This window comes from Lathyrus oleraceus, chromosome 1 (genome assembly GCF_024323335.1).
Source record: "Lathyrus oleraceus cultivar Zhongwan6 chromosome 1, CAAS_Psat_ZW6_1.0, whole genome shotgun sequence".
NCBI lineage: Eukaryota > Viridiplantae > Streptophyta > Magnoliopsida > Fabales > Fabaceae > Lathyrus > Lathyrus oleraceus.
The window spans coordinates 128877260-128891508 of record NC_066579.1 but is presented as its reverse complement, the minus strand read 5'-3'; the positions used below and the strand labels follow the sequence as shown (position 1 = coordinate 128891508).

At 34.0% G+C, this 14249-nt stretch overlaps 3 protein-coding genes and 1 non-coding gene across 4 annotated transcripts; 1 reads left to right on the top strand and 3 right to left on the bottom strand.

The window, feature by feature from the left end:
- Positions 1 to 2053: 2053 nt before the first annotated feature.
- Positions 2054 to 3572, top strand: LOC127121928 (uncharacterized). The gene is made up of 5 exons (XM_051052355.1): positions 2054 to 2299; positions 2388 to 2474; positions 2678 to 2827; positions 2944 to 3144; positions 3226 to 3572. Exons 1-5 carry the CDS (start codon positions 2129 to 2131, stop codon positions 3331 to 3333), a joined length of 717 nt encoding a protein of 238 aa, XP_050908312.1. The 5' UTR covers positions 2054 to 2128; the 3' UTR covers positions 3334 to 3572.
- Positions 3573 to 3660: 88 nt separating this feature from the next.
- Positions 3661 to 3733, bottom strand: TRNAA-UGC (transfer RNA alanine (anticodon UGC)). Its single transcript has one exon. It is a non-coding gene; the product is annotated as a tRNA-Ala (tRNA).
- A 119-nt stretch (positions 3734 to 3852) lies between these two features.
- Positions 3853 to 5890, bottom strand: LOC127121921 (pentatricopeptide repeat-containing protein At5g15340, mitochondrial). Its single transcript, XM_051052348.1, has one exon. The coding sequence runs from the start codon at positions 5855 to 5857 to the stop codon at positions 3950 to 3952; it is 1908 nt and encodes a 635-aa protein (XP_050908305.1). The 5' UTR covers positions 5858 to 5890; the 3' UTR covers positions 3853 to 3949.
- Positions 5891 to 7268: 1378 nt separating this feature from the next.
- Positions 7269 to 10470, bottom strand: LOC127121932 (vesicle transport v-SNARE 13). Its single transcript, XM_051052358.1, has 6 exons — positions 10180 to 10470; positions 9862 to 9977; positions 8872 to 8930; positions 8593 to 8781; positions 8309 to 8479; positions 7269 to 7713 (listed from the first exon to the last, which is right to left on the bottom strand). The coding sequence occupies exons 2-6, from the start codon at positions 9953 to 9955 to the stop codon at positions 7561 to 7563; spliced, it is 666 nt and encodes a 221-aa protein (XP_050908315.1). The 5' UTR covers positions 9956 to 9977; positions 10180 to 10470; the 3' UTR covers positions 7269 to 7560.
- Positions 10471 to 14249: the final 3779 nt, after the last annotated feature.

Sequence of the window (14249 nt, the reverse complement as noted above, 5' to 3'; positions counted from 1 at the left end):
TGAAACGTAAGTGTATGCAAATGATTCTCAAGTTAAAGGTTGAATGAAAAGATGAAAATGGGAGGGCAAATTTTGGGGTGCAACATATACAAAACGTGACTGCTTTCACATTTTTTCAGATCCACTTTTATTTTTCGCATTAAAACTCTAACACACCCCCCCCCCCCCTTTTTACTTTCTAAACTTGCATAAATATTGTTTTGTTAAATAGTGGTCCATATGGATTCGATATCTTTTTATTACAACGACACTATAAATACACTTATGGAAAAGTCATCGGCAGATGAGTTTCGACATACCGCTTCTTCTGTTTTTGAGGACTCGCACCAGAAGATCTCACATCTCTAACAAAGCCAAGATATTTCTAGAAGATGGTGAACTTTGTCTTCAAATATTTTTCTTCTTGAGATAGGTGTCTAGGATAATATGTATACGATCATAGTTATACCAAAAAATGGTTTTGTCACTAAAACACTAGAAATTTGCCGCCATGTCTTGAAGGCGATCTGGCCTGAACTTCATAAATATTTTCATGAGCACTACGGCTAAGATTGGTTGCTAGGTAATACGGTTCTTCAAATTCTTGAGAATATATATGTATACTTCAAACATCTTCTTGCCTTGGCTAAACGAGATCAACCATTGACCCGGTCTGATTTGGCCAAAATTTGTTGAATATTGAATAGATGGAAAAAGAATGTCAAAGTAGGGACAACATTATTGTAGTCGTCGCGGTGTTGAATCATTAAACGTATACCTACTTCAAAATAATTTATAAGTATGAACCTCATATGCGAGAAGAGACACTCATGAGGGGAAGAACGCATTTGGAGTACCGACAATAATCATACATTTGTATCGATAGTTAGAACTTAGGGGACAATTGTTCTAGACCGGCTAAAACGATACAACAAGACTCACCCAGTATAAATGCCCAATTCATAATGTCGTGAACAAAGAATGACAAATAGGTGTACCTAACTAAGGACCCACACACAGAAGTCAGACCTTTCACTCATCTCAATCGTTGAAATCCATCTAATATTCCTATCTCCCAGACACTGCATTCACCGGGGCGATTCTAATTGTAGTTCATATATAACTATGATTTCGCGTCAGATAGAGGTACGTTTCATTACATGCTTGCAGATTTTTTCTCTTTGACTTCAATATCTTGAACATTTGAGTGTTAATCTTACAAGAACATTCTTATGTCCATCGGAGACTTCCACAATCATACAAAGACCTTCTATAATAGACTTTACAAACGCATCATCAATTTTTTCCAACTCAAAATAACTTCTAATTTTCTATATTAAAAATCTCAAATACAAAGGTCTTGTATAAAATAATTTTAAAATTATGGCAAGTTCTATATTAAAAATCTCAATACAAAGGTCTTGTATAAAATAATTTTAAAATTTATTTGAAGTTAATATTGTCTCCATATGTGTTGGGTTGACGGCCTATTCTTGACACTACATAACAAATTAAGGAATCCTAAATCCTATACTTTTGTTGTCTACACGCAACCATTTATTGAAAGACAGGTGTATCCCAAAGACATATATACCAAACTTGTAAGTACAAGTCAGCTATCAAAGAGATGTATTAATGTAAACCAAACAACCCATAACTAATTCTAAAAAATCTTAACAAACTATTTATATGAAATAATGTTTGATTTACATGGGAAGTACTTTAAAAAGAGCCACTAAAAGTATATACAAATTAACCTTTTTATCCTAGGATTAAAACAAATTAACCATTGATTTCGACTTGCTTTAGTAAAATTAAGCTTTGCCCCATGTACTATATCAATATTACACTTTTATTATAACAATAATTGAGAACAGTCAAGAAAATAAAATTGCAAACTTATCCAACCGAAGTTGCTTAAAAAGACACGTATAGAAATAGTGACTAATGGCCAATCAAATCTAAAATATCTTGTTACAGTATAGTTTATAGTTCACCTAAATATTAAGCATTTCAACTTTTTTTAATTTTTTTTTTATGTATATAAGAACAAATGGAGAATAGTGTGCACGCAATAATATACCTAGTCCTGTTAAGGAAATTTTATAAAAGCCTAACATTTGATTATTGCATCAATCAAATTAATATTATGGCAAGCATGCTTATGGTTCCTAAGCTACCCTTATTAGTCCTAAAAAAACATAGGTTAAGTAGTCATTTCCATACAAAAACAGCTTCATATAGAGTGATTAGGAATGAAAAAACTTCCTCATTCAATTATAGAACCACTGTTAATGTTCCTCTTAATGAATTGCCAGGGGTATATCAGAGTTTTCATCCTTACTATCTTCATCTTCCAATTCAAAAACCAATGTTTCTAAAAATGATTTTTGTGATTTTCTTTGTAGGCTTCTTTTGATCAATATATGGATGATAAGGTCAGGGTTTTCAGAGCAGTGTTTCCCGACAAAGGAAGAACTAAACAACTCAATGAGGTATTTTGTAATGAACTATGTGTGTCATCAGGCCGGTTATCATTGGATCAAGATCAGACCGTCCAGATTTTATAAGAGACGGAGTTTTTTTAAAGACAAAAGTACTAAATTTAAAATTTGAAGTGTCTGATCTCGACGATTCAACGGCTACTAATGTGGTAACTGCGTGAGTGTGTGAATCTATTGTGTGTGTTTTTATGTAGGAAGAATGGAGAGTTAAAATGCCTCCAATACAATGCTTATTCTTGAATGTTGAGCCAACAGCAGATGTAAGGTTAAGATTCAAGTCTAATGGTGAAGATTATCCACCTCATATTCCTAATCATATTACCAAAGTTCTTGAGCTTCACTTTGTAAGCACTTTCATTTTTCTACAACATATACATAAATCAAACATTTTTTTAATGATGTTTGATGAGTATATATGACAGTGTAAAATATGTTTGTACTTACGGATTAAATATTTCAGGTGAGATGGGAGCTTCAAGGACTGAATAGCTTTTACAATGATCCTTACCATTTTAGCTTAGATGTAAGAGGTACTATACATCCGGAAAGAAGAGGAAAACGTAGTTGGCTCAAGAATCAAATGGAGATGAAGATAAGCTTTATTGTTTCACCAGCAATGGTTTTTGTTCCTGAACATGTCTTACAAGATGCATTAGAATTGGTTAGATGGTTTGTTTATGTTTCTTCATATGTATTAACTTTTAATTAAACATGTTTTTGATTGGTTAATTTGATTTAACAGGTTTTTCAAACAATGTGGAATGAAATGAAGAAGGAATTTCATGGTAAATTGTTGGCAGATTATAACAGTTTCAAGAGATACAATTCCAAGAAGAAGAATTCAATCTAAAGTAAACATGTTGTTCATCAATTGAATTGATGGATCATAATAATGTCATTCATTTTTCATCTGTAAATTAGTCCTGATTAACTGTAATTAATTAATTAATTCTTTAAATACATGTATGATTAGGACTTAACAAAGCTTGAATAATTCAAAGTTAGCATGTTTGGGAAGCAATAATGATTTGCCAATAAATATGTAGCGTGAGGTTTTGGTGCAATTAAGACATTTTTGTTTTCTTGTTCCATTGTTATCCAACATGATTTTTATTTTTTGAAGCTAGTTACAATGAAAAGAAGAAACTAAAACTATTATAACGTGAAAATAAAAACTTGGAGATGCGGGGGATCGAACCCCGTGCCTCTCGCATGCAAAGCGAGCGCTCTACCATTTGAGCTACATCCCCCTTGTGAATTTTCATTTCAGAATCAATATATATACAACTGTAGTTTACGAGACTTGCATGTATTAAAATAAGAAACTAGATTGAATAATAAGAATGTAATTTATGTAATTCAAATGATATTACAGTAAATTCCTCACTATTCTATGTATTGTGTATCAACCACAAACAATGTATAAAATAAGAAATCTTAGTGTACATTAAATATGTGAAAAAGATTCACCAATAATCAGAGCAAGAACAAGAACCATGCATGAAAGTATGAAAACGATAACGGTCTCGGACAACAATTTCACGTTTGTATATATCAGAGGCAATCTTAATAGCAGAATGACAGTCTAGGCATATCCTCAGGTTCTTGAAAATATGTAAAGGAGAACCAGATGGTGTGCTCATTAGGCCAAAACACAGTGCCAGCTTCTCACTATGAGTGAACAACACTTGTTCTACCTCCTCCAATGCTTCACTACAATCATCTCTATTGGAACAACCAAACAAAACTTGACAACTTGTATTTGGAACATAGCCACCCAACCTCAATTTGCAAATCATCTCATCTAACTTCATGTAAATTTCTGAAGTTCTTGCGTGTGACTTATCCCCTGCAATGAACTGGTGAAGTGTGCCGTCAACATATATGGAACTCGTTCCCGGAACTTTTCTAATACCGCTTTTCTTAAGAACCTGCCTAAGCGAATTCGCCTTTTCTACTTTTCCAGACAATGCATACATGTTGGAAAGCACGATATGATACTCGGTGTTGAGAGGATTCATCTCAACCAACTCTCTCATAATCTTTTCCCCTAGCTGCAACTTACCATGTGCAAAACAAGAACCAAGAAGGGACCCTAAAACAACCTCATTTGGAGGAATTGGCATCTTCTTCACAAAAGTTTCAGCTTCTTCTAAACGTCCAGCTCGACCGAGAATACCTACCATGCAAGCATAATGCTCGATTTCTGGCTTGATCCCATAAACAGACTCAAGATCATGAAAATATTTCCAACCCTTTTCAACAAAACCTGAATGGCTACAAGCACTTAACAAGGCCATAAAAGTCACACCATCAGGTTTCACTTCTTCCACCATGGAAGGAAATATATCCAACGCAACTTTTCCCATCCCATGCATTGCCAACCCCCCAAGCATGGCATTCCAAGCCACCACATTCCTCTTTAACATATTCCTAAACACCATCAATGCAGCATTTATCCTTCCACATTTTGAATACATATCAACCAAACTAGTCCCCACCATAACATCAAAATCCAACCCCATTTCCTTAACAACATAAGCATGAACCCACCTACCCACACACACATCACCAGATTGAGAACAAGCTGACAAAACAGAACATAAGGTAACACAATTCAACCCAAACTCACACCCAAAAACCATTTCTTTCATAAGTGATAACGCTTCTTTTGTATATCCATTCCCAACATAACCAGCAATCATAACAGTCCAAGCAACTTCATTCCTCTCAGGCATTTCATCAAATACAACCCTCCCACTCTCCACACTCTCCCATTTCACCAAACCTTCCAAAAAACAACTCCATGACACAACACTAGGAACTTCAATCTCTTCAAACACCTTTCTAGCCTCACCCAAAAGCCCAAACTTGACATACACGTTCATCAAAGCATTGCACACCTTTTCAAACTTCTCAAACCCGAACTTCACCACACCAACATGCATTTGAGACCCAACTTTGGGGTCCCCAAGTCTTGCACTAGCATTAAGGGCACAAACCATGGCTACCCCATCAAAAGGAAGACCTAGCTGACGCATTTGGAGGAACAGTTTGAGGGATTCAAAGGGAGAACAGCGACGAATGAGAGCGGTGTAATCTACCGAGTCCTTATGCGAGTGAGGAATTTCATCAAACAGTTTACGGGCGTGTGAAGGGAGAGAGCATGATGCATATAGATGAAGAAGCACGTTGGGGAGAAAAAGGTTTGGAGAAGAAAGAAGGCCGGTGACGATTACGGCGGCGTGGAGTTGCTTGCCGGGGCGGAGAGCTGTGGCGCGTGCGCATTGTCGGAGAAGAGAGCGGAAACGAAAAGCGAGATACGATAAGGAAGCACTTTGAAAATTGGTTGTCTTTGACTCTGACCAACTCATTTCCGCCAAAAATAAAAATGTTTGGTTTAAGTAATTTATGAGTATTTGTTTAAGTAATTTATTATCACTTACCTAAAAGGATAAATTATTTGAATTTTGAGACTAAAAATGAATTAAGTTTTACTAGAAATAAAAATCATATTTTATTAAGGATTTAATTGATTTTATAAAGACCAAAAATTTATTTAGCCTTCTATTTATTCTCAACACCCAGTAACACAACCAGATTTAATGTAGAGCAAAGCAAGATTCTCAGGATCTTCTCAATTCCTTGTTGGAATAATTGAATTGGCAAAACATAGTCCAAGAGTATTTCATATGCAGGGGCGGTTCTATGGGGTGCGAGTAGTGCTATCGTACAGGGCTTCCGATTTTTTAGGATCCCGAATTTGATAGATAGGGTCAATGTAAATATAAGACTAACGAATATATATCACTAATTCCATTTTAATATATAGTTGTAGTGTAGCCTAACGATGGTAATATTATTTTTTATAGTAATACAACCTGGGTTCAATTCCTTGTTGTTACCTTTTATGTATATTTTTACTTTTATAAAAAAATACCACCATATTATTTTTAAATTTAATTTAATGTTGAAATTAATTTAATAATTATTTTCTTTTATTAATATATTGAAGTATATCCTATCCAGCGGCCTATAATCTAAATAAATTACATTTAAATTTATTTAAAATTTAATATCGCAATTAACCTAATTAATTTTTTTTCTTTTATTAATATATTTTATAGATCTATGAAAATTTTTGAGATATAATTTTAAAAATATTTATATTTTTGTATCATTGTGAATCACTACATTAATAAATGTGAAATAGTAATTGTGAGACTTTGAAAATTTATAATTTTACATTGTTGATTGTTTATTAAATAAAACCTTTCATTATTAATATTGTGGAAATTGTTGAAAGAATTTTTTCTTTTATTAAATGGTATGAACTTTTTTTTATAAATCAAAGAAGGTAAGAGAAAAAAGACGCGAATAACTAAACTTCAATAAATCAAATTTCACATAGTATTTTTTATCATCTTTGTTTCTATATATTTAATTTTATTTAAAATAAAATAAAAAATATTTTTTTTAATTTGTTGTGTTTTCATCTATTAAATATCTAATTTTAAAATAGAACAGGACCCCCAAATTGATTGGGACGGCCCTGTTCTTATGCATGTTCCCAGCTGCTTCTTTAGAGATTCTTCTCTACAGCCTATTCTTGCATGTTCCCAGCTGCTTCTTTAGAGATTCTTCTCTACAGCCTATTCTGAGAACCAGGTTAAAGTTTTATCAGCATGCCTTGAAATTGTTACATGATGGATTTAATACAACATTGTAAGCAGTGGATTTACATGCAGCACTGTGTCAAGTAGCAACATTACTTACTCAGATAAATTAAAGGCAAATATCGGTTAAATTCAAACAGTATGGCCACAAAGAATTCTGGTTTCATGATTAAAATCATGCAACAATAGGTCAAAAAATACAAATTTCATACATTACAACCCCGGCATAAGACGCGAGTGAATGCTGTCTCCCTTGAAAGAAACCAAGTTAGCTTGCAACACTGCACAATGCAACATCATTTTCTGCCCACTCACAAATCAGAATAAGACAAAGGGAAACAAAAAAATATCACTGAATCTTGTGATATTTATGAACCAGTATGAGGAAAGGTGGCATTTGGCTATTTAACAAGTTTGAAGTATAGGATCGCGATGATAGCAACAACCAGGACAAGCACAATGCAGCCAATGATCCATTTGTTCTTGTTCATCCTTCTTGACATGTTTGTCATAATTCTCTTGCTCTTTCCTATGTTATCATCCACTCCATGAAGCTGCATGTGGGCATATAAGCATCAGTAAATCAAAGGGATACTTTCACCACTATGATTCGGAGAAAAGAACGGTTAATATTGATGCTCAAAGTTTAAAAGCAATGAGTTAATATTAGTCATGATGCAACTATACATAAAGTAAGCTATTAATTAAGAGGTAAGAAACACAGTGAACAATAATATGTTACCTCGTATATCCTTTTGGATCTAAAACATGAATAACCAATATGCCCAACATGCCTAGAACTAAAACTGAACTTTTTTATTTATTTAGAAGAATAACCATGGAAATCAAACATTAATATGAACTCGGAAACGATTTTAGGAACCAACAACTCCAAAAACTTAAGTTGTTGAGTAGAGAAGAGTGGTTTTTCATTTCTAACAATAATTTTAAAGGAAGACCGGATGCAGAAAATTAAGATATAAGAAATAGAACCAACAACTGCTACTAGATAGTTGGCATGTAAACATAAAAAAATTAGAAAGATGAAGTTCCCATGAAATTTCCAGTATAACTCAGGTAAGATACAGAGTATGTTCTAGTTGAACCAGAAACACGTCATAATCATAAACAAGAAATAGAAAAGTTTACCGTGTTATGAGCATGCAATAGAGATTGTCGCTGTGAATGCAAATCTTGGAGAATAGAAACACCCAGCTCTTCGGTTTCCAGCATTGTTCTCCTACTATCCTTAACCCGTTCACCAGTCTTGTTCAATCTCTCAGTTGATGTCATTAATCTTGTTCTCTGATCAGCTGATGCCTAATGCAATCACAAAGAAAGGGGATCATCAGATTGTTTCCTCATAGTATTTTCACAGCATTATAAATCAGTTATGAGAGCATAAAAAAAGAATGTTAGAAAATGAATCATACCGTTATAGCATCTGCCATGCCTGATTCCAACAACTCATCCCGTGCAGATGGATTCAAGTTTCCAGATACAATTTTCTTAATTTCACTTTTAAGGTTGTTTAGATCTGATTTATACTCCCGCAACTTAGCAAGAAGTACACCCTTGATATTTGGCTGCAAACTTCTTGCCTCAAGGTCCATTTTTCGAATCTACAAATTCATTAAAACAACTATATTGAAATCCCAGTCTACAAGAAAGAAAGAGAAAAGCCAGCTTTCCAAAAGAAAGAAAAAAAGTACCAAAGCTTCTGCTTCATCAATTCCAGTCTTTATTTCAGAAACTTTTTGTTTCTTTTGCTCTGCAGATTAAACAGAAAATGGCAATTATCATTAAATATATGTTATTCCAAGAAAAATCATAAGTTTGATTTTTCCTATAGTTATTGCTTCAAGAATTAACATATTATTTCATGAGTATGTTTGAATTCATAGGGATTGCTAGTAAGTCACCCTTGTCGCATAAAATGAGTATTAGAATTTACGTTATGATGAACGCATTAGAATGCTTCAACCACCCATTCAAGAAGAGGAAAAAAACAAGGAGGGACATCAACAAATTAAGTGAATGAAGGAGTACTTTAATCCCTTTAGTCAAGAACAAATGTGACATGCCAAACCATGTGGATTGTAAAGGAACTCTACTCACAAGCCTTAGAAACAAGCAATTTGCCCAAGTAGAAATAAACTAATACAGATCCTAATGTGGAGATAAAAATATGAGAACATAAAGTAGTGTAAGTATCACATCTGAAGCACATCTAATCCATTTTACAAAGCACAAGGATCACATCTGAAGCACCTCTAATCCATTTTACAAAGTCACAAGGGAAACGAGAGAAGTGTCGGCCATAAAATTTATTATAAAAAAAAAAAAGATGGACGAAATGGATAAATACTTCACAGGTGTTGTTTGTGATAGAAAATTTTCTTTCAGCTTCCTGCATAGCTATTAGACCTATGATGCCGTGTAAAACTAAATGCTGGACGATATAGAACCTACACGAAGGTAAACCTAGTGTTGGAAATATGAGAATGTTAGGCTGGATGAGTGCTTATGCTTATGCAAGACAAAATAGGAATAGAAACACAATCATTCGAAGAAAACAATTGGAGTAGCCTTCATTGTAGAAGGGTCTCGCTTTGGAGATTCATTATAATCATAATCAGAAACCCGGAAGCATCAATTGCATAACAAAACTTGATGAAAAAGTAACAACAACAAAAAAGTACCTCCATTAAGGGCAGTAGCCGCAGTGCACTTTTTGGATAGATTAGCTGAAAGTTCGCAGTACTGGCGTTCGTATCCCTCGAACACGTTACTCATAGTTCACAATTTTCTACTCCTTCTGTTCAATTCACGATCAACCAAAACATAAATAAGTAACGGAAACCGAATTTTGAAAAACAGATTTGGAACCTAGGGATCTAGAATCACACACTGAAACCCTAATTCGATCAACGTAACATGGAAAATAAAAGTTGAGAAATCATAGCGATGCAAACATTCGGGAAGTAAAAGGTAAGAGAGATCGAAACCGAGATACGTACATGCGGTGGTCGGAGGATCGGAGATTACGCCGGACGTTGAAGAAACCGCGGGAAAATTGACCGGAAAAAGATTGGGAAAGTTCCAAAAGGAGAAGTTGAATTTTAGTGCGTTTCGTTTGTGTGAAGTATTAAACGACAATGCGGTTGAATCAGTGAGGACGAAACAAAATGGTAAGCAATGATTAAAAGTACATTATCTATCTATAAGGAGTAATTAATTAATTTTTTTACAATAATTAATTACTTTTGTAAAATTCATCGTTTGGGTTTTTTCAGTGGAATTGCGGAGTATGTCTAGGAGACTTCGTGACTTTTTCTTTCTTTTGTAGTAACAGCGGCAAACAAATGTATAGCTCATATTTTTGTTTTGTTGTTTACCAATGGTTGTTAATGGTAATATAGACCAAATCTGATTGCAGATAAATGAATAATGGAATAAATTTTAAATATATAATTATGGATGGTTGAGTATAATTTATGTATTATGGAGATAATTATTGGTGGTTGAGTATAGTTTATATGATTTAGATAATTATAAGTAGATATAATTGTTTGTTGAAGATAATGGTAGATAAGGGTTTAGGTAAATTAAATCGTAGTTTAATATATGTTTTAGTCTTTTAATTTAATTTAATGTTTTTTACTATAGTTTTTTATCTAAAAAAATGTTATACGTTAGTCCTTAAAAATTATTTCGTTAGTTTAATTTATCATTTCTGTTAAATTTTGTGGAAAAAACGTTAACTTCTGCATATGTGACAATTTAGTTGGATTTATTTATTTAACATGGTGTTTTGGCTATTTGGAGTTTATTATTATTATTGGTTATTGTTGAAACATGTTTTTGTTCAAAATGAACTAGCCCTTGTTCAATCTAATGGGGCATCCTACTCAAGAGGTTTTTTGATCTCATTCTTTTTACAATATGTTGACATCATGGCAAATATTATAATGTGCCAAGAAATATTGCATTTGGATGCTTGAGCACAAAGTTATGGCATGTTAAAGTTGGCATGAAAAATTCAAGTGTTTCATGGATGAAAATGACATGTAATGTCTCAATGAGTTACATGGTCTTCCAAGCATATTCTGACATTGATCCTTGAAGAAAACTTGTAGAGGGCATCACAAATGACATTTTGCAAAAGAATCAGCCTCAAATGTTGAAAATTGAAGAAGTTACAATCCTTGAAAGTTGAGGAAAAGTCACTTGAAAATATGTCAAATTTCACGAAGTCCACAAATGACCTATAATGTCTCCAAACTTTTGATGTTCCTCCAAGCATAATTGGCTCTTGTCATATAAAGAGAAGTTGTAGAGGATGTTGAGAAGGGTTATATACAAAAAGAAGCATTCAAAAATAGTGATAGTTGAACGAGTTGTGATCCTTGGAACCTTGACTCCAAATGTTGACTTTTGGGTCAAACCCCTTAGAACAAACTTGTGTACTTGGACTTTCCTTGCATTTCAAAGCACATGGGTGATTATATGAACTCAAAATAAGGTGTCCTTAATTGCCTCTTAATTAAATTGCTTAAAACTTGAAGTTGCTTGTTGAAGAAGGCATGGAAAGAAACACATGAACCTTTGACTTTCCTTGAGAAGTAAGCAACAAAACTTTGAGATGCTCTTGATTGAAAAGCCCTATCTTGCAAAATAAACTTAAGGAAAATAAAACATATTTTTGCTATTTTGATTAGTGGTTAGATAAGCAATTAATCATGTAAACACAAAGGTAAAACACCAACAAATAGGTGCTTGGTGATCCCTGCAAAAAGCAAACCCAAAGATGATAAGGGAGGACCAAAATGTGATCTTGTTTGTGTGCTATCAAAGCCCCAATTTTTTGCCCTAAGATACCACAAAATACTTATGATATGATATGAATGCAAACTAGGATCTCTGTGGGGAATAACAGTTTCCACAGGGGGACCTGACTGGGGACAAAAAAAGTTCTGCAGGGAAAAGAAAAGACTCGGGAATAACCAACATTTGGAAAGAAACTAATGTATAGTTAGAGAACAACCACAACAAAGACCCAACGGGGAAGACTTAGCAAGGCAAGGCTCCATCGGGGAAAGAATCGTCAAAAGGGGGAAATTTGACTCCACTAGGGGAGGAAATTACCTAACTATCAGCCATGTGATAGCTTAACAAAGGTAATAAGTTCAAACATAATGATTACCAACTACTAGCCAGGTGGTAACTTAATAAAGGTAACCAATCAGAGGTAAAAGGAACTATTACCTACTATCAGCCGAGTGATACCTTAACAAAGGTAATAAGCCCAAACAGAATGATTATCAACTATCAGCCAAGTGGTAACTTAACAAAGGCAACCAATCAAAGGCAAGAGGAACTATTATCTACTATCAGACGAGTCATAGCTTAACAAAGGTAATAAGCTAAAACAGAATGATTACCAACTACCAGCCAAGTGATAACTTAACAAAGATAACCAATCAGAGGTAAAAGGAACTATTACCTACTATCAGTCGTGTGATAGATTAACAAAGGTAATAAGAGGTAAAAGGAACTATTACCTACTATCAGTCGTGTGATAGATTAACAAAGGTAATAAGCCTACACAAAATGATTACCAACTATCAACCAAATGGTAACTTAACAAAGGTAACCAATCAGAGGTAAAAGGAACTATTACTTACTATCAGCCGAGTGATAACTTAACAAAGGTAATAAGCCCAAACATAATGATTACCAACTACCAGCTAAGTGGTAACTTTACAAAGGTAACCAATCAGAGGGGACTAAAGTTCAACCCGTGAACAAACTGAAGAGAAGTGGTCATATAGGACTTCAACCAATGAGGAAATAAACTCAACTGGGGATTAATCCCATCCAGATAATGAACTGGGAAGGAAAACTGAAGCAAAACCTTCCATGAAGATCAGACTTAGTGGGGAATTAGAAAGGATAAACTCTTTCTGCTTTAAGTCGACACTCTATTGGAGAGAGGACACACATACTCTGTGGGGAGAAAAGTTCAAAAGAGCGGGGGGAAGTATCGAGAAATGAAAAATGCACAAATAAACATCATGATGTTATGCACATGAGTATGATTATGCTTACAAAACAAGCACAAAGGGTGTGATACTGATAACACAGTACAACCGGATACTCGACTAATCTCAACAAGGTGGAGATGCTGGCAGAGATTCGTTAAGGATTCTACCATTCTTGCAATATGATGTTGTGGAGACTGGTATACATATAACAAAAGAAAATTCGTCCTGGGGAAGTCACTGAATTCCATTCTTCAGGATCTTACCATCCTTGAGATTGCTATTAACGTTCCTCTTTTGTATTCACAAGTCGAGGAAAATACATATTTTTTTGTGAATTTTCAAAAATATTTTCAATATATATATATATATATATATATATATATATATATATATATATATATATATATATATATATATATATATATATATATATATATATATATATATATATATATTTGTTTCAAAAATTATCATAAAAAATAAATGAAATTTCGTAAACTGAAACAAAATAAGAATAACAAACAAATGGGCAAAAGGCTCAAATTTTATTGATAGAATGGTAGTCTGCTAAGGGCATGACTCCATGGATCGTTACAAATCTGAAAAATGGTAAATACATGGAAATGGCTACATTGAAATCCAATGACCATTATTCTCCCTAACAACTTTGAATTCCACTATGCTTTGGACTTCGGTTGAGGATGACTTAATAGGAACCTGTGATAGACAATGTTGCTTCAAACGATCAGGTCTGGCCTAATGCAGTTACTTGCCATAATCCCTAACTTTTGCCTAAATTTCAGTTTCAGGTCAATCTACCGGGATTATTACTTTCTCTTTATGTCTCTAACTTTTGCATGGACCGTCCTTACGGGTTCTCAATCCACCGAGACGTTCATTCTTTCCTAAGCCGCCCTTTCAGGTTTTCAACTTAGTGAGTTGTTCTTTTTTTAGACGGAGTATTTCTTGACTACATCGGCATTCACAGGACGAGGGAGCTCCTCACCATCCATAGTTGTAAGAATCAATGCACCACCGGAGAA